Source organism: Pecten maximus, chromosome 8 (assembly GCF_902652985.1).
Source record: "Pecten maximus chromosome 8, xPecMax1.1, whole genome shotgun sequence".
Classification (NCBI taxonomy): Eukaryota; Metazoa; Mollusca; class Bivalvia; order Pectinida; family Pectinidae; genus Pecten; species Pecten maximus.
This window is the reverse complement of record NC_047022.1, coordinates 42,209,603-42,230,180: the sequence shown is the minus strand read 5'-3', so window position 1 is coordinate 42,230,180 and position 20,578 is coordinate 42,209,603. Positions and strand designations below refer to the sequence as shown.

Genomic DNA, 20,578 nt, shown 5'->3' with positions numbered 1-20,578 from the left:
TTTGATTGGTGGGTTCTACCGGAAGAGTGGGAAGTTCAAAACAGTGGTGGTGTTTTTGTGTCGCGTCCACAACGAAGGTAATTTTTCACCAATGGATATTTGCAATGATTCCTGATATAGCATCGCCAATATATAATGAAATTATTCTTTTTATGAAATACACCGATCGGGGATTTTGCAAAATGTCGAGAGTCAACAAAAACTCTTGTTTTGGAAAAAGCTACAACGTGGAGGGGAGGTCACATTTCACTGAAGTAACCATGTTGACTGATGTAGGCCCTGATCATTTCAGATAACATTAACAATGTCGACTTCCGTACACAAAGTTACCATTGTGTATCATGTTTTCACCATATCGTACCTTAGTTAGAGACGGTCTGACCATAACGTACCATATGTTGCCATTCGACTAGAATGAACTTTATAAAGAAATGCATATTCATATAGATCTAACGCATACTGTGGCCTACTGTAGATGTGAACAAAATTTTGAAAAGAAAATTAGGAAAAATGTCTTAAATTCAAAACTGAAATTATATCTGTATTTACAGAGAAATGAACGCCACTATCTGAAGATCATGTCATTTGATAATGAGTGCTAGACCAAGAGAAGGGAAGATATATATATGACAGTAAAAATGAATATTTATAAAATATGAAAGTCAGAAATGTTTGTTTAGAGACATCTTAAATTAATCAGAAGAAGTCATGGAAGTAATCTGGAGACTGCCGGTTTGGATTGTAAATAGTGTACAACTGTAGCTTCTCGCTAGGAGGAATTTCCCTTTAACTCATATATATGATCAGATCTAGAGCTAGCCAGTAAAGAGTCTGACCAGTAATAAGCATGTACCAGTGTAGGATGCTGGTTCAATACTCAAAGGAGGCACATTACTCTTCTTTCCTGTCATGATCACAAATATATAGCAAAATATTAAGCAGATGCACTTTGAATATTGGTTTTGCAACATTGGATTTGTTTAGTGCAAATCAAACTTAATCAGATATGAGATTGTCACCTACAGTATTTTTTTAAAAGAACAGAAATCATAACAAACCGACTCTTCATTTGTCAAAGTTTTTTTTTTTTTTTTTTTTAAATGCATAAAAGACAGATGAACATTTAAAATTGCAGACAAAAAACTCGACAAGCAATACTGAATTTTTGTGAAACGATCCTGCAATGACTAGAACTGTTGTCGACTGCACACATCAGAATATCGATCCCATACTTGGTGTTCAGGAGAAAGGAAAGAGACGTTCCCTGACTGGAACTGGTGACTTAATTGACAGCTTGTTTATTCACTTTGCCATGTACACACTAGGTAGACTACTGGCAATGCTATTTATTTGTTTTTTTATTATTACTATTAATTTAAGTCAACCCTTATGAAATAACTATGTTTATGACTTTATGGCATACTCGGGGGGCCCATTGATAGTATTAACAAAACCCCTGTGTTTACATGTTGTATATATATCACTGATTCACTGTATGTTATATGTTGGGCATGGGTAATATCTAGATCTAGTGATCATCAACTTTTATTTAACAAAATTAATAATAGGACTTTGCACTGTCCTGGGTGTTGTGGTAAAAGAAGCCAAGGATGTACCAAAAGAAGAATGGCCACATGTCATTATTAATCGGAGAAGCAATCTCAAGGCATGTGCAATACTCATTATAACTGTGATTTCTTTCCTTAAAGGCTTTGATCATGATTTGACTTTGTAAATCATAATAGACACAAAGTTGAGAAGCGGAGACTGTAAATAGTTATCAATTATAATTCTTTGATAGTACGAAATGGATATGGTACAACTGATCATACGTAAATATTTGTTTTACTGTGAGATATAATAGCCTATATGAAAATAAGATCTTGAACAATTTCAACATTGGGACTAATTTGATTGAAGAGTTATGGCCCTTTGCAGTTTAGGTCTAGGATCATGTTATTGTGCCAATAGCATGCTGGGATAAAGGACAACCAAGCTTATTCAAATAGATGGCCTTTATTTACTTTTCACACGTGTATGTATGGGTCAAATTTGTTAAATCTTATCTAATTATAGTTTAAAGGCAAAAAAATCACCATCAGTATACTTACATACAGAGACACGGTGGTCTAGTGGTAGGACTCAGGGGCTATGTGACCGAAGCTTTGGGTGCTAGTTCCAGTACGGGCACTCTGCTGTATCTTTAAACATTTACTCCATTGTGTTCCAGTGACATTCATGACTCATTCTGTAAATGACTAAACAGTAAGGCAGTGCCACAAATGTTTTGTGTATGTTATCATGGAAATGGCAGCTCCTGCTGTATGCTCCCACTCCCAGGGAGTTGAGAATGATATTAGCTGGTTGCTAGTTATGGTGTATATATAAGAACATCAGATTATTATATCAGAACTCAGGTGACCGATAAGGCCCATGAGCCTCTTGTCCTACCAGTATGTATTGTGTTTAACAGTAATTTACCAGCATTAGGTGTTATAACCCATAAATGAACATGTAGCTAACACAGACTTGTTGTTTTGTAGTATGGATAAGAAGAAATCCAAAGTGACAGTGGTAGTCCGTGTACGACCAATTCTAAAGGCTGAAGACAAAAACTGTGTAAGCTGCACTGCTGACTCTGTAGAAATCTTCAATCACCGCAACATCAAGGAGAATATCAAATATGAGTAAGCTGTCCAGATCACTTCAAATGATTTTCTGTGTATTATTGAGTGATAACTCTTGTTATTGTACAGGTATGAAATAAAAGAGGAAATTGTAGTCCACATGGCTAGACAGTAAGTAAAAGTTTGGAATACTGGCCATACTCCACGAGATGCAATGTAGGATTAACTGTTTCTTATATTACGGGTTAGTGGTGTAACAATACATTGCAGCATTACAGTTTGTACCTAGGTAACTAGTAAAGTTGGTAAGTATTTTTGAAGCCATTCAGCTGGCAAAACACATGTTAAATTTACGATATTTGATAAAATTGTATATGAAATGTTGCATGATTATTTGACTTCTAAATGAAAAATCTTGCAAAGAATAAGTGAAAAAGAAAATGAAACAAAAATATAACATAATCTTTTCAGCTTCACAACAGTGTATGACATATCTGCAACTCAACAGAGGCTGTTCCAAGAGTGTGTGAAGCCCAAACTACAGCATGCTTTACAGGGACAGAATGTGTCTATATTTGCATATGGACCCACAGGGGCTGGTAAGTAGACACTAAGAGGAACATTGTCTAAAGACAAACATGTACTGGTAAGTTGGTAACGCAGACAAGTTTGCTGTAACATACTGGTGTCTTATATAATACAATCAACATAGATCACGATACAATGACATGAATTACTCTTAAGTTTGTTATTATAAACAAATCTAGAAAGAGCAAGATATATATGTTGAGTGTGTCTATTTATATTACTGAGGTAATATGTTCTGTCCTCAGGAAAGACTCACACCATGTTGGGATCCCCCAGTAATCCAGGAGTCATCCCCCGGGTCATCAATGGAGTGTTTCAGAATATTGCTGACGAAAAGAAAGCTTGCAAGGGAGAACAGTGGAAATACAGTGTCTCCTTTTCTTATCTAGAGATTTACAACGAAAAGGTAGAGTTAATGTTGATCCATAGGTGCAACATAAGTATTAACACCACTCAGAAATATATATATGTATTGTACCTGCATTTAAATATGATGCAAGATAAAAAATTGTGCTGTATCATGAAACCAAGGCTTTTGATTAATTGCAAAACATTATATACCTTATTGAATTTTGTCTATAAATTTTGATAATCCTTGTCACATGATAACAACTGGAAAATTGTTTGACTGAAGTTAATTGTGTGTGTTTGATGCTAGGTATATACAGGCACAGACTTGGGGGGGGGGGGGGGGGGGGGGTAAGCTTCCCTCCCCTATCAAACGGGAAAAAAATGAAGAAAAAGGATATATATATATATGACTTGTTCTACAGAAATATTGGTTGTCTCATTACTTTGACCATGGATATTTTTTCATTGCAACACCATAGAGCTTCCCTGCCCTATCAAACGGAAAACAAATGAAGAAAAAGAGGAAAAGGATATATATATATATATATATATATGACCTGTTCTACGGAAATATTGGTTGTCTCATTACTTTGACCATGGATATTTTTTCATTGCAACACCATATTCAGAACTCATATGACATTAAAAGTTGATGTTACACCAAATAAATAACAAAAACCAAATAACATAGATACAAACAAAAAATCTTCCGTCGTTTATTATGATGGAGTTTATCTTCCACCCTTTATTGTACCCTTCTCTCCCAGATCTCATGATTGAGACCATATCCTGCTACCTTCGCAATTGTAAATCTTGTAAATGCATCACACACTGAAACAAAGATTTGTGTAAAACAAAAAATAAAGTGAACAAATTTTTTTTTTTGACACAAAATTCCAGGCCCCACCCTTGGGGAATAAAATAATTGATGACTAGAAGTACTATTGAATTTACAGTGCTAGCTGTCCTGTCTTTTCTCAGAGTTAACATATCATTTTCTCTTCTCCGTCATATTGAAAACTCAATTTTGCCAACTTTTGTGAGGATATCGCTACAATACAAAGAAGTCATGATATACCATCTTTTTATTGCTTTCTCCATTAGTCACATGCAATCAAAATTGATAGTCAAACATAAAGTCACAGGCAGGATTTTGCACCATTTTTTCGAGATTTTATGGTGGCTTAGTTGGCCCCCAGACCCCTCACCTTATACCTTTCTGTCCTTTGTCCCCAATTAACATCAAATCCTCGAATTTCAGAAGCAACATTTTATTTTTTTTTATGTCCCCACCATGAAATGGGGGGGGGGTATATAATGTTACCCATGTCTGACCCATTCCATCCCGATGCAATTAATATAACTAGTTAATCTCAGGAACTGCTTATGCAATTCTCACCAAACTGTTTTTTGGGATGTCAAGTAGCAATGGGGGCATTTATGTCTCACAGACATTTTCTAGTTTTCCGACTAAAATGCTGTCTTACAAAATATTACATGTTCCTTAACCCCTAACATCAAATTCTGGACCCGCCCCTGGTATAATGGTATATCATAATTCATTATTTAATTTTGGTTTATAGGTTATGGACCTGTTGGATGTTAAAAACTCTGATCTCCCTATCAGAGAAGATGGAGACAAAAACATATTTGTCCCTGGACTGGCAAAACAAGAGATACAAAGTTTTGATGAGTTTAAAGTTCACTTTGGACCAGCCTCCAATAACAGGTAGGATTGACCAGGAAAGTAATGTGCCTGAACTATTAAACTGTTTAGAATTTCCATGAGACTAATAACTTAAATAAACCAAAGCTCCTGGCAGACTAAATGATACCTGATTTCCATCTCCTCATTGTGAGTTATGGAGGGGATATAAGGATACACTTTATGTAATAAAAGTAAGTATGTAGGTACCTTGCCCCAGCAACATTCCAGCTCTACCAACTACCAATTTTATTTTTAGTCCCCTACTGAAAGTGTGTTGTTATAGTCAATATCTTTACCTACTAAACAACAGAGATTGTCACACTCTAGCGGCTCCATTCCTTGAGCGATTGTAATCAAACTTCAGTCTCTTATTAAGGAAGTGTCGCCATAATATCTCAGACAAGTTTAAGTTTCAGGGTTATTGTGTCAAGGTCAAGGTGCACATGGTAATCATTACTGTTTTTTTTTTTTAGGAAATCCTTTTCAGTGCTCTTAAGCTGTTATAAAGGATCATGATACATGTATCTGGGACGAGTTTGAGTGTCAGGGTTGTTGTGTCAAAGTAACTATTACCATTTTTAGAAGATTAATTGTCAGTGCTGTGGTGGCTTCATTCCTTGATTTTCATCAAACTTCACACACTTATTAAGGACTACACTATCTCGGGACAAGTTCCACTTTCAGGGTTGTACCCTTTGGTAAAGGTCATTGTTACTATTTTTAGAAAGTCATTGTCAGTGCTCTGACAGCTTTAAACCGTCAGGGATTTTGATCTAATTTCAGACACATATGAACACCAAAGGAACTATCTTCTTAAATCATTATTAGCTAGCAGGGGCCAGAAGTTAGCAATACTGAGCTTGGGATTTTCCTACAATAGAACCTGGGGTTATAAAATGGCCCCTTCCCAATCTGACAAAAAATTCCCAATCGGATGGTTCTTTTTGCAAAACGTGATTATGCTCAATATGAAAAGGGAAATTGCAAAAATGTTTATGTTTGTTAGATAATATTTTAATCCCTTAAAAATTAGAATATTGTTAAGTTATTTCTGTTGCATTGACGTTTTGAATATCACTATTTTTAGTAACAGTTGTTATTGGTTGAGCATGATTAAAGTGGATTAAAACAAATATACGACACGCATTATGTGATATTATCAAAGTAACAGTCTTTGTAACCAATCTTTTTTCACATATAGGAATCTTGGTAAAGAAGTGAAGTTCACCTGTAAACAAACAAAGCTGGCAGTGTTATAACATGCTGTCGAACATGTTTGTTTATAATGATGTTATTATAAGGGAACCAACATCTTTTATTTAAGGCTGGACTTATAAAACTTTTCAAAATCTGCCTGTGCTCTAGTATATATTAACCTGATATATGAATTGCACATGTACATAACCTGTTTTGTTGTATCAGAACTGTTGCCATGACCAAGCTGAATGACCGGTCTAGTCGGAGTCACTGCATCCTACTACTGAACCTCCGCAAGTCACAGTTGTGTGCTCCATTCAGAGAACTACATGGTAAAGTCTATCTGATAGATCTGGCTGGGTCTGAGGACAATAGGAGGACTGGTAACCAAGGCATCAGGTAGGTATCCAAGGAGAAAGTCGGATTAAAAATCTCAGTTAATTTGACTGCAGCACAAGGTCATGATTCTGTGATTGAATGTTGACAGAAATCTTAAAACACAGTGATTTGATTGTAAGATTTTCTAATTTCTTGTGTTTGATATGTTAAATGTCATAGCTGTACCTGTTGGTTTTATTGTCACTGTCCAGGTGTTAAATGTCATAGCTATACCTGTTGGTTTTATTGTCAGTGTCCAGGATCATGTTACTTCTCACAACTGACATGTAAATGATATGTACTGGAATAACAATATATCTATACAACTTTTGACTTGTTTATATCTGTGTTGTTACAGGCTGAAGGAGAGTGGAGCCATCAACAAGTCTCTGTTTGTGTTGGGAGAGGTGGTGGACGCCATCAACAACAATCTGGTAGGTATTGACAAGGAACATGTCATCGGGGATAAAGTAAACATTAAAAAGATATAGCCCAGGCAACCCACACTCCATTGATAATGTCACAGCATTGTACAGAAAGTAAGAAATACATTGAATTTGTATACATGTTTTTCCGACATTTTGATGGACTCTGTATTAAACTAAACATATGTTTTATGTCCACAGCCTCGGGTGCCATACAGAAACAGCAAGCTAACCAGGCTACTACAGGTATGATATATATCTTATGAGGGATGATGAATATTTACAGAGCAGCTTCTGGTGTTTTACTATATAGTTAAACAAATTGAATACTACAGCACTTCAGGGAAACACACTTCTCTCATATATTGATACTTGATTATTGTTGAGGGAGATTTAAACCTGGTTTACATTTTGGTAATAACTTCCTGAGAGATCGTCCTTGGACAAATGGTAACTGGTCTTTTGTCCTGGTTGTTATAGTCGCTCCCTTTGTATGAGTGACAAATATATCTCAATGCTCAGGATGTGGGGTTGGGCAGACAAGAAAAACCTGACTCAGAGAGTTTTGATTTCTCTGTCACACATGTTTCCTATACCTATTCACATCAAGCTTCTGCAGTGATCCATATATCTGTAAACTACTGTAATCGGTTGGATAGGAGAATCAACTGTCAAGAATGTCCTCATACCATAAAACATTTGCTCACTGCGGTACACGACATCACACAAGAGAATGTATTAAAGCCCTGTTCTATCTCCTCCTCCATAGGACTCTATAGGTGGCTCCTGTCACTCGGTCATGATCACCAACATTGCCCCCGAGGAGCGGTACTACTATGATACCTACTGTACCCTGAATTTTGCCAGTAAAAGTAAAAAGATTGTCAACAGCACCTGTGTGAGGGAGACAATACGTAAGTCTGATAACCTGTTTGAGGGAGACCATACGTAAGTCTGATAAAGGAACAAGTTTCATGATAATCTGAACCTGCTGTGTGTGCTTTCTAATGATATTTTAAATATTTGTTTAATGTATTTTAATCTAAATATACATGTATTACAGTATTGTTAGATAAGGCTAGCCTCTTCATGTTAATCAGAAAAAATATAGCCTATTTAGTGTTAACATATAATGTATACTGGTGTGATATACAACGTATAAAAAGATAAGTTTTTCCTACATTTACAGCGTCCAGACAGGAGCTTGTAAGAAAAACACCTGCTCGCCCAGATGACGACGAGGCAAGTCTACCAAAGAAAGCAAGAATGTCTGCTAAAGTGGCTAACACACCACCAACAACACAGGACCCTGCTCCCTTCCTCAGGTAAGTGACAAATACAACACCTGTAATACAGGATCCTGACCCTTTCCTCAGGTAAGTGACAAATACAACACCTGTAATACAGGATCCTGACCCTTTCCTCAGGTAAGTGACAAATACAACACCTGTAAAACAGGATCCTGACCCTTTCCTCAGGTAAGTGACAAATACAACACCTATAACACAGGATCCTGTCCCCTTCCTCAGGTAAGTGATTAATGCAACACTTACCACACAGGATCCTGGCACATTTCTTTGTTAATGGCTCACATACCATTTGCAGATGAAGATCCAACCAATATGTACATTGTTGTCAGAAAAAGAAACAAAAGAATATAATATTTTCAAAAAGATGTTCTAATAGTTTGTGTTACTGTATTTCAGTCCCTTACTACGTCGACAGAACCGTCTAGAGGAAACAGTCAATCGACGACTTGAAGATCTAGAAAAGAACATCCTCAGCCAGATGAGAGAAATGACACAAACATCGGGTCAATCGGCAACAAACCCAGATTTCCTGTCTCAGCTCCATAAACAATTGGAAGCAAGTCGGCAACAATTACAAACAATTGCACATCATACACCGCCAGCCTCGCCCATTAATCCAGGTGTCCTGGCAGGTATGTACAACTTCACACTTTCCAATCTCATCCCTCTGTACAAGTACATGTTATATGTAAAATCTCAGCCATTCCTCACTAATATTGTGACATGTACACCTCCAGAATACAGAGAAGTATACAGTGTTCCTCCTAAGACAATATGGCTAAATCATAATTATAGACTGTTGTATCTACATCTAGTCCTCAGGAAAAAAAGCAAATTAATACAAAATTAAAAAGTATACATGTAGTACAGGACCCAAGATTTAGAGGTGAATTGTCCTGATGTATAAATACTCAGTAAAAATCAATCCCCGATATGCATATTGATATTTACACATCAGGATATTTCCAAAGATACTACCATAGACTGTAACAAATTGACTGGTCCATGTGGTCACGTGACCTGTCTGTTTGTAGTTTTATATGCAAAAATTGAGCAAATGAGTCTCCAAATTTGCATGTACAGCAAGGTCACATAATTGTTCAACAAGAGTTTAGAATTGGTCATTTTTCTGAGGAAGACATTTTACAATGGAGGTGATGAGTGTGTTTATATTGGGGATACTCCAGTTTTTAGCCCACCATCACCAGATAAATCTAATAAGTATATCCATGTTATTATTACAGTATTTGCTTTTAGCAATTGTGCTTCATCATAGTCCATAAACTTTTAACCTTTCAAACCTATTCTCAAGTTCCCCTAGTGGGATTCAACTCAAACTTGTCTGATATGATCCTGAAATGATTCTGGTCCATAACCCAAGAATAGCCAACATGGCTGCCATCTTGAAAAGCACATTTGATCAAGTGTTATTCATTAAACTGGTCCAAATTCTCACATGGGATCTCAATTGTTCTCAGTATTACTTTACTGCTAGTGAGTATGTATACTACACTAGTACAATGGTCTTTATAGTCAGATTACTGTTGAGGACCTTGGACCTCTTGCTATTTTAGCAGTATTGTAAAAGTGATGTATATCGTGGTTGATTGTTTTTCTTAGACAAGACTAATGTTTCACCTCCGAAACCGAAAACATCAAAACTAAAGCGTCAGAAGAGTGAGAATGATGTCAGCTGTAGCCCCCTGTTTGCTGCCCAGTCCCGGGTCTTCAAGAGGGGGTTCAGGTCCTCAGCAAGCTCCTCCAGACTTACAGGTGAGAGGAATCAGCTACTGATGAGGAAATTGATACATATTGTTGTCTTAAAAAAAACATCACAGTATATCTTGAATATCAAAGTCCAGTATGAAAGTCATCTCTTTGTAAAAAAACAGTATTTTGTATATAACAATTATGAAATCCCTAACAGATGTACAATACAAACAGAAACAAATTTATTTGTTACAAGCTGACTAAATATCATGGAAAAGAAAACATTTAAAATGATGCTTGTCAGATACTAGTAAACAGTTGGTCCTGATGAAACTTACTTGTAATCTGGTCCCTTGTAATCTGGTCCTTTGTAAACTGGTCCCTTGTGATCTGGTCCTTTGTAATCTGGTCCCATGTAATCTGGTCCCCTGTAATCTGGTCCCCTGTAATCTGGTCCATTGTAATCTGGTCCCTTGTAATCTGGTCCCCTGTAATCTGGTCCCCTGTACAGTAAAACACGGTTATAACGAATTCCAGGGGACCAACTGAATCAGTTCGTTATATTGATAGTTCGTATTACGTGTATTACGAATTTTATTGTTTTTTCCTAAAAACTTTGCTGAATGAAAATATGAAAATAAAATTACAAGCATGTACAAATTAAAAGCGATTCAATTATTTTAAGTCAGTTATAATTTTCTGCCGAAACTTTTCGCGTGAGGCAAGTGTGTAAAAAGTACTAAAATTATCTGACATATCATTTTGGGACTCCAAAAAATGGCTTATCTCGTGTAAATATTCAATCGCCTTAGCACCACTGATTACGGAATGTTAGTCCCCTGTCTCTATTTTCTCCTCGTCGTCACTGTCCCAAAACGTTCATAACGTCTTTTACAACATCTGCATCAATACTGACGAAATCGGTCGCGGTGACCTTTACCCCGGAAGTCTCGTTTTCACTAGCTCTCAATTGATGATAAAGCCATTGCGAAACATACATGTACTGTGTACACACTAATAAGACATCTAAGAATGGATTAACAATTTGACTTAAACATCGACAAAACAACTCACTTTATTCAGAGGTCATCGAAAACATAACTCACCGATTCAATAGCCGAACAAATATATACCCTGAAACGTGTCCTCGGGTGCCTATCGAAAACACCGTCGTGATCACCAGGGCATGACTCCGACTTCGGAGATGGGTTCGTACTATAGTGTTAAAATCACATGGAATTTCAGCCGACGGGACCGATCAATTATTTCGTTATAGACAATTTTTTGCCATGTGAAATTCGCAATATAAATACAGAATTACATAGAAGTAAGAGGGAGAAAAGCTGGGGAATCGGGATCAGTTCGCAATATCCATAAAATCGCTCAAGGCGTGTCCGTACTAAACGTGTTTTACTGTAATCTGGTCCCCTGTAAACTGGTCCCCTGTAAACTGGTCCCTTGTAATCTGGTCCCCTGTAATCTGGTCCCCTGTAATCTGGTCCCCTGTAAACTGGTCCCTTGTAATCTGGTCCCTTGTAATCTGGTCCCCTGTAATCTGGTCCCCTGTAATCTGGTCCCTTATAATCTGGTCCCCTGTAATCTGGTCCACTGTAATCTGGTCCCTTGTAATCTGGTCCCCTGTAATCTGGTCCCCTGTAAACTGGTCCCTTGTAAACTGGTCCCTTGTAATCTGGTCCCTTGTTATCTTGTCCCCTGTAATCTGGTCCCCTGTAATCTGGTCCCTCGTAATCTGGTCCCTTGTAATCTGGTCCCTTGTAATCTGGTCCCCTGTAATCTTGTCCCCTGTAATCTTGTCCCCTGTAATCTGGTCCCCTGTAATCTGGTCCCTTGTAATCTGGTCCCCTGTAATCTGGTCCCCTGTAATCTGGTCCCTTGTAATCTGGTCCCCTGTAATCTGGTCCCCTGTAATCTGGTTCCTTGTAAACTGGTCCCTTGTAATCTGGTCCCTTGTAATCTGGTCCCCTGTAATCTGGTCCCCTGTAATCTGGTCCTTTGTAATCTGGTCCCCTGTAATCTGGTCCCCTGTAATCTGGTCCCCTGTAATCTGGTTCCCTGTAATCTGGTCCCCTGTAATCTGGTCCTTTGTAATCTGGTCCCCTGTAATCTGGTCCCTTGTAATCTGGTCCCCTGTAACCTGGTCCCCTGTAATCTGGTCCCTTGTAATCTGGTCCCTTGTAAACTGGTCCCTTGTAATCTGGTCCCTTGTAATCTGGTCCCTTGTAATCTGGTCCCCTGTAACCTGGTCCCCTGTAATCTGGTCCCTTGTAATAGTCCCATATATTTTTTCTTTACAGACACAAAGAGTGTAACAACAACAGAGGATTCTCTCAGCTCCACAGATTTACAGATGTCCATAAGTATGTTTTACTTATATAACTTACCTTAGAGTGTCCACAGTTAATAATGTACCGCTAAGTGACTTCCTCAATATTTTGAAGTGTTAACAGTTACTTACCTGACTACACTCCCGACAACAGTGAATATAACAAACAAGACATATTGGGACTTCTATCCATTTAAATTAGTAAAGCTGCATTGTTAACTAGGTAACCAAATAAGGTACAGTTTGATACTCCGTATAAACAATACTTATACCACGTTTTACTGGGTGTTATCATAAACTGTTCTAAACTATGATATGGTGGTAGGCTTAGTGGCTACTAACAAAATATCATTTTCTCACTCTGACCTGTTTGTTTATGTTCAATTATGAAGAAAAAATACTCTGAAATAGATATATCAAATTTCATAGATTTTCATAGGCTATAAACCACACAAGCCTACATCTAAGACAGGTATTCCAGGTTAAGCCACCTTACATGCTACATGTACACATACACATTATATGGCATGTTGTAAAAACAATGTTTGTTCTGTACTTTAAGCTTCTGTTTTGAAAACTTGATTTCTCCGTGTTTGGAAGCATAATTTAGAAAAAACGTGTTAAGAAAATACAGATACTCAAAACATAATTTACAGAAAAATCTGTGATTCAAACATACAGTCAAACTTCGATGTTTCGAAGTTCAAGGGACTAACAGAAAAACTTCGAAACAGCGGGACTTCGAATTATTCATGATTGGTAACAGATCGATGTTTTCTTGATTATGACCATATCTGTTTACGTTACATGTCCTCAGTGTCTTCGTGTTGATCGTCGCCTGTCAGGCTCGCATCGAAAAGTTTAGTTAATTTATACCTCAAACACAACAAAATAAAAATTCTTTTCATTAATTATACCTAAGCATTTTATTAATTAAACAAAATATGTATCGGTTACAAAACACTTATATCGCGTTTAACAGATAAAGCAAAAGAAGTACAATGCACACTTACGTAAGTCGTTAGGCTTTTCTGCTAAAGACACGTGCGTTTACGTTATGTGCATATAAAATACGGAATGCCGATCGGTTGGAGAATGCGTGATTGAATGACAAATAATCGATTTACTTGGATATTTATGTATAAGTTTGAAACGTGACACTTTGAATATGAGTGAAGCTATCGCTAATTGTTTGTGTTTAAAATTGGTCCGGTTGTTTTACAGTTCCGTAAAATTTACTCACCGACCGCTGTTTTCAATGGCGGCGGAGATTATCAGAGACGACTACCGAAATGTTTTACCGGAGTGATTAAATGTCATGGCTTCTAAATACACCTTTTATCTATCAATTTGGTCTGATTATTAATTAACCCCATGACCGGGAGTGACAACACACGCTATCGTTATCCCTATTGGCAGTCAGGGCATTTGGGGGAGAGGTGTGAAATCTTGCCGCAGGGGTCACGACAAACACCTGTCCAGTGGTCAGTACAGGTAAATTTTTTGTTCGAATCATGAGATGTCAATTACCTATGATATCATAGCTAACGGGTCATGAAAAAAGTTCGATACATCGAAAACTTCGATTCATAAAAATTCGAATCATACATAGTTTCGTTAGTAGTGTTATATAGTGAGAAAATTCGGGACCAAGCAAAAAGTTCGATACAGCGAGAAATTCGAATCAACGAAGTTCGAATCATCGAGGTTTGACTGTAATTTCATTCTCTCCATAATCTGAGCATATATAGTGATATGATATCCTGAAGTGTGTTACTTTTATTATAAATTTGATTTTATGTTTGATATTTTTTCTAGATGAAGAATTTCTGACCAGACTCAATACATCAACAATTAAGGATCTTCAGTCGTTACAGACAGTAGGGGTCAAGCGGGCAAAACTCATCTTTGAATGGCGGGAGGCATATGGCCTGTTTTCTAATGTAAGGAAGTATGCTGAATGTGTTTGTTAAATAGACTAAGGTGATAATTTTATCAAACTACTGTAGAATACCAACCAACCCACCCATTAATTATGTACTAGTTACCCACTAATTACCCACTAATTACTGAAACCAGCTAGTGTTACTGTATATATCATCAGTTTCAATCTGTCATTCCTGCTTGATGAGTTACTCAAAGAGAATCTGTCATCCCTGTGTAATGCCGTCAGAAAACATTTCACAGACATATATTAAAGGTTTTATGTGTTGGTAAGAATAGGGTTTAAAAAAGAGAAGGAATAAGTTATAAACTGACACAGATTGGTTTGATTTGGTCTGTATATCTGTTAGTCCGATTTAAAAACCTACACTAAATGTTGGATTCTGTGATCTTTTCTCAGTTTCCAGTTGTTTCCTTCGTCAATGACTAATGAACAGAGATGAGAGGGGTACCAGCTCAGTCCACTTTATGACCTCATTTTCATATCCAAACAAGCATACTGGGTATTACTTTAGTCCCAGCTATGAAAAGTAACCGTGACCTTGACCCAAAAACCCTGTATCTCAAACTTGTCCAACATATTATATAATGATCTTTTATCATAGGATGACGTGTTATCAACATGCCTCAAGGTAAGAATTTGCTGGTGTGCTGACACTCTTTGATGTAGTGTTGTCCACCATGAGGCATCCCCACCCCCCACCACCCTGGTTTCACCATTAGGGGACAAATAAGTGATGAAATGGATGAAATATCACTTGTTCTTCAGTTTGGACTGTCTGTAGAGTTAATTGCTATTAAATGAGATGAAAACATATTGACAATTTGTTTGCTGTCTTTACACTTTTGTCTGTCTCTGTGTAGTGAACTGTTATCAAGACTCTTGTTATTTTCACTCTGTTTGAAAAAAAAGACATCTTCAAAGCTTCTAAACAATTTTTAATCCCTGTTTGTGTGAAATAGATCAGCATCTTGTTAAATTATAATAACAACCAAACCGAACTGGTGAATCTCAACCTTAAAATCATATGCATGCATTACTTGTTTCTTGGTATTGATGTCTTCTGTATGTGTGTAACGTATCAAATAGACTTAGACTACATTTATATATATATTTACCTTACACATACACAGGTGTTTCGCCATATTTAGAAGTCAATAGACACCTGTATGTTGAAAGGCAATGTAAAATCATAGGAATGATCCTTTTCATGGGAATCATCACTAATTTGATATCTTTTTAAATTTCAGTATGAAGATTTAAAGAAAATCCCTGGTTTCACAGACAAGTATATTGGAAATCTATTAAAGGTTTGTGTATTGTTAAAAGGATATTGAAAAATAAATTTCATATTTAAGAACATTTTGAAAAATTACAGAATTCATTGATTTCTTTAATTATTATTTTTGCATTTCATTCTTGACTCTTTGTCAAGGCGTGCCACTCCATGGCCAATGTAGAGAAAGTCTCCACTTTACATAAATTATATCCAAGTTCCTAAGATATAAAAATTATAGGTTTGGGTTTATTTCTACTTCTAAAAAGTTGTGTCACTTTTTCGCATGCACATCACATTGAAATACTTTTTAGTTCACCTGGTCCAAAGGATCGGTGAGCTTTTGCCATGCAGCTTCCGTCAACATTTACATTAAATCTCTACTAGACCTTAACCATTAAAATGTATCATTTTGTCTGGAGCATTATTGGTTGAAAGGGACTGATATTGTATAAATGGAGGATGTGGCTCCCCTGGGGCCTTAGTGGTGGGTCCCAATAGAGAGAATTTAACAAATTCTTTTATCAAAAAATCTTACTGGGTAAAATCTCTGTAAGAATGATCTTGTTCAAGTTTGGTTTCTTGAGGAAACTTAATTTTTTATCTTTTATATAAATGGTGAGTCATAATTACTGAAAGATTCATGTCCTGTAGGCCTTTTGTAAATAAATGACCAATATATGAGTATTTGAATAGCTTTCTTCTGTTGTCATTTACAGAGTAATCTAGTGGCAGTATCATGAAGTAAAGCCTCACAATGACTAGTGCAGAGACTCCAGTCCAGTGTTGAGTAAAACTATCGGCTTCCTCAGGTACAAGCATGACAGAATGGAACCTTCCAAGATGGCTATACTCAGAGTGGCAACCCAAACTTTGAACAAACATTGATTTGAAAGCTTACCACATGGGTTGGAAGTAAAAATTTGGTTAGGTTCTGACTGTTCTGTTAAAGATTTGGAAAACCCAGTTCCTTAATTTAGTGAAGTATATTGAAAGGAATTACTGGGATCAGAAGAGGTGTTTTATAATTACCTTTATTGTCAGCAATGTTATCCAGTGGAAAAGTCTTCAGCATTACTCATGAAACTGGTGCCAGTGCACAAAGTGTGAGACAAGGTTCAACTAAATTGTCACATAAAGACTGACCACTGACCACTGTGATCACTAAACGTGAAATAAAATGGCAGCTTAACGTTAATCTATCACAGAAAATGAAGTACCTCTGGTATGTTGACTGTGTCTGCAGTCTAAAGCCTCTTATAACAATATCTTCAACACATGTATTGTATTTTACATGAAGACACTGATTTTTACCAAGGAAATATAAATATCCTGGTGAAAATTGAATTAAGTGGTAACTCTATGTCCTTGTAGTCTAAACTAGAACTGTAAACATCTCTCAATTTTTTATAGTATGTCAACTGCTTACAGTATAATAGAACTGATGTATTAGTTCTTCTATATCAACAGGATGTACTTGCTGATGATACACAACTTTCTAGATTTAAAACATTGATTGAACTGTTTAATATATCAATAACTATCGGTTTATCAACTAAAGGCTTACTCTTAACATGTTTATATTCAATAATTATACTTATTTATGGTATAAAGCTTGGTCATTCAATTTGACTTCACGCATACACTGTAATGAATTTTAACATTGAAAATATGCATAACTTTGTATATTAGAGAGTTTATGTGCCAAAAGATGCATTTGAATAAAAAAAACCAATCTGGAGATTTCCGGTATCATAGCCTTAATATGTTGATATTAACTGTATACAATGGGCCTATGTTAATCATATTAGATCTTAATCAACAGTTTGGGTGGTAGTTGTAGCCCTGGATATAGCCACAGACTACTCGAACATGCTATAGAAATATGTGTCCCAGTTTATATAGTTTTTATCTCCATCCTGATCTCAAACAAGTATGTAAATATTGTGGGTATGAATTTTGTAAATATGTAATATACAGTAATCATGTTTGTAATCCCCCATGTGTGGGTTTGTTGTATATAAACACCAGGTTATGACAACACTGTTGCACTCAGTTTAAATGAGCAAATGTTAGTTGGGTACATAGTACTTAATTTTGTGTGTGTACAGAAAAGTAATAAAATTTCAAAGTATTAAAGTTAAAGGGCCATCTGTCCCATATATCAATATACAGGTTTAATACTCTACAGATAAATATCATACTATCATTTCGACTTTATTCCAGTTCGGATGATAAAACATATTCTCACTTCCATTACTTATTCTTGGATACAATTTAAGCTGCATTAGTGATATCTACAATCAAATTGTCCTTTTATATTAACTGTGAGAAAAGAAACCTAGAAATCATCATGATAATAACATCTTTTTGTTAGGATGCTCACTCTCGGCAAAATTATAGATAAGGTAGAATAAAATACTCTTCATAGACCAAATTTGTGGATTTCATGACCTTGAATTCTTGATGTGGCCTTTGTCTTCCTGTACAGTACATACACAAATACACACAAGCATACAATAACTACAAAGGTGCCCATCATAAAGCTACACAAAATTTTAATTGGGATCTTTGTTCAGGTTTTTTTTTAATGGACGGTCCTATACAAATTGTTACAGCCTTGGATGAACTGTTTCACATTTTTGGATTTGAAATCATTTGACAATAAATATAACCGTTAGAATGCCAGAAATATTTCGGATGTTTGAAATTAAAAACTGACACCTGTTTGGTCAGTGCCTAATTTTAAAACCAATTTTGGAAGAATAACGGAGGTAACATTCAGTTGTCTTGATATATCGGAGGTGTTTGGCCGACATATTTTATGTATCGAATATTTCTGACATTAAACAATCCATATAATTGTACTATCAAATTGTCACTGATGGCACAAACACCTTAGACCTATCACATCACGGATTACACACAGACACCTTAGACCTATCACATCACGGATTACACACAGACACCTTAGACCTATCACATCACGGATTACACACAGACACCTTAGACCTATCACATCACGGATTACACACGGACACCTTAGACCTATCACATCACGGATTACACACGGACACCTTAGACCTATCACATCACGGATTACACACGGACACCTTAGACCTATCACATCACGGATTACACACGGACACCTTAGACCTATCACATCACGGATTACACACAGACACCTTAGACCTATCACATCACGGATTACACACAGACACCTTAGACCTATCACATCACGGATTACACACAGACACCTTAGACCTATCACATCACGGATTACACACGGACACCTTAGACCTGTCTGTGTGTAATATGTGATGTGATAGGTCTAAGGTGTCCGTGTGTAATCCGTGATGTAGTGGCATTATAATTTAAGTTTTTTTTATTATTATTTGAAATAATTTATATGCTTCACACTGAAAATAATTATATATACCAGTATTTGTCTGTCTTTAATTTAGACAACAAAATATCTTCAGATAATTTCACTTTGTCACATTAAAATGATATTAAAAGGAAAGAATACAATTTTTTGTTGTTGTTGATTGTTATTGTACTTGGGTCCCACAATTTAACTTGCTGAGCAGATCATCTGTATGTCCATATACTTTCATCAAGTTCAGAAAAGTAATATTTGTATACAGGGCTTTTTCAAGAATGTTTATATCTACAGTAGATATTGTCCAGATATTCACTGTATACAGGACTATTTCAGGACTAGATTTTACTACAGTAGATATTGTCTGGAGATTTACTGTATACAGGACTATTTCAGGACTAGATTTTACTACAGTAGATATTGTCCAGAGATTCACTGTATACAGGACTATTTCAGGACTGGATTTTACTACAGTAGATATTGTCTGGAGATTCACTGTATACAGGACTATTTCAGGACTGGATTTTACTACAGTAGATATTGTCCAGAGATTTACTGTATACAGGACTATTTCAGGACTGGATTTTACTACAGTAGATATTGTCTGAAGATTCACTGTATACAGGACTATTTCAGGACTGGATTTTTTACAGTAGATATTGTCCAGAGATTTACTGTATACAGGACTATTTCAGGACTGGATTTTACTACAGTAGATATTGTCTGGAGATTCACTGTATACAGGACTATTTCAGGACTGGATTTTACTACAGTAGATATTGTCCAGAGATTTACTGTATACAGGACTATTTCAGGACTGGATTTTACTACAGTAGATATTGTCACGAGATTCACTGTATACAGGACTATTTCAGGACTGGATTTTACTACAGTAGATATTGTCTGGAGATTCACTGTATACAGGACTATTTCAGGACTAGATTTTACTACAGTAGATATTGTCCAGAGATTCACTGTATACAGGACTATTTCAGGACTGGATTTTACTACAGTAGATATTGTCCAGAGATTTACTGTATACAGGACTAGATTTTACTACAGTAGATATTGTCCAGAGATTCACTGTATACAGGACTATTTCAGGACTGGATTTTACTACAGTAGATATTGTCACCAGATTCATAATTATTGTATACAGAACTATTTCAAGGCTGTGAATTTTACTATGGAAGGTTTCGTTCCGAGATTTACTGTTAGCAGGGCTATTTCAGTCTGTGTGAATTTTATTTCAGAAGATAGTTCCAGAATTTATTGTACACAGCTATTTCAGGGCGATCAACTGTATAGGGCCATTTCAAGGCTGTCAATTTCAAACA

The 20,578-nt window shown here is 36.3% G+C and overlaps 1 protein-coding gene across 1 annotated transcript; it reads left to right on the top strand.

Moving 5' to 3' along the window:
- Window positions 1–18,946, top strand: LOC117333563 (kinesin-like protein KIF22-B). The gene is made up of 16 exons (XM_033892907.1): window positions 1–77; window positions 2,544–2,687; window positions 3,099–3,226; window positions 3,461–3,621; window positions 5,150–5,295; window positions 6,697–6,870; window positions 7,208–7,283; window positions 7,476–7,520; window positions 8,044–8,188; window positions 8,464–8,599; window positions 8,981–9,216; window positions 10,205–10,357; window positions 12,610–12,672; window positions 14,457–14,581; window positions 15,834–15,893; window positions 16,579–18,946. The coding sequence occupies exons 2-16, from the start codon at window positions 2,545–2,547 to the stop codon at window positions 16,600–16,602; spliced, it is 1,815 nt and encodes a 604-aa protein (XP_033748798.1). The 5' UTR covers window positions 1–77; window position 2,544; the 3' UTR covers window positions 16,603–18,946.
- The last annotated feature ends 1,632 nt before the right edge of the window (window positions 18,947–20,578 follow it).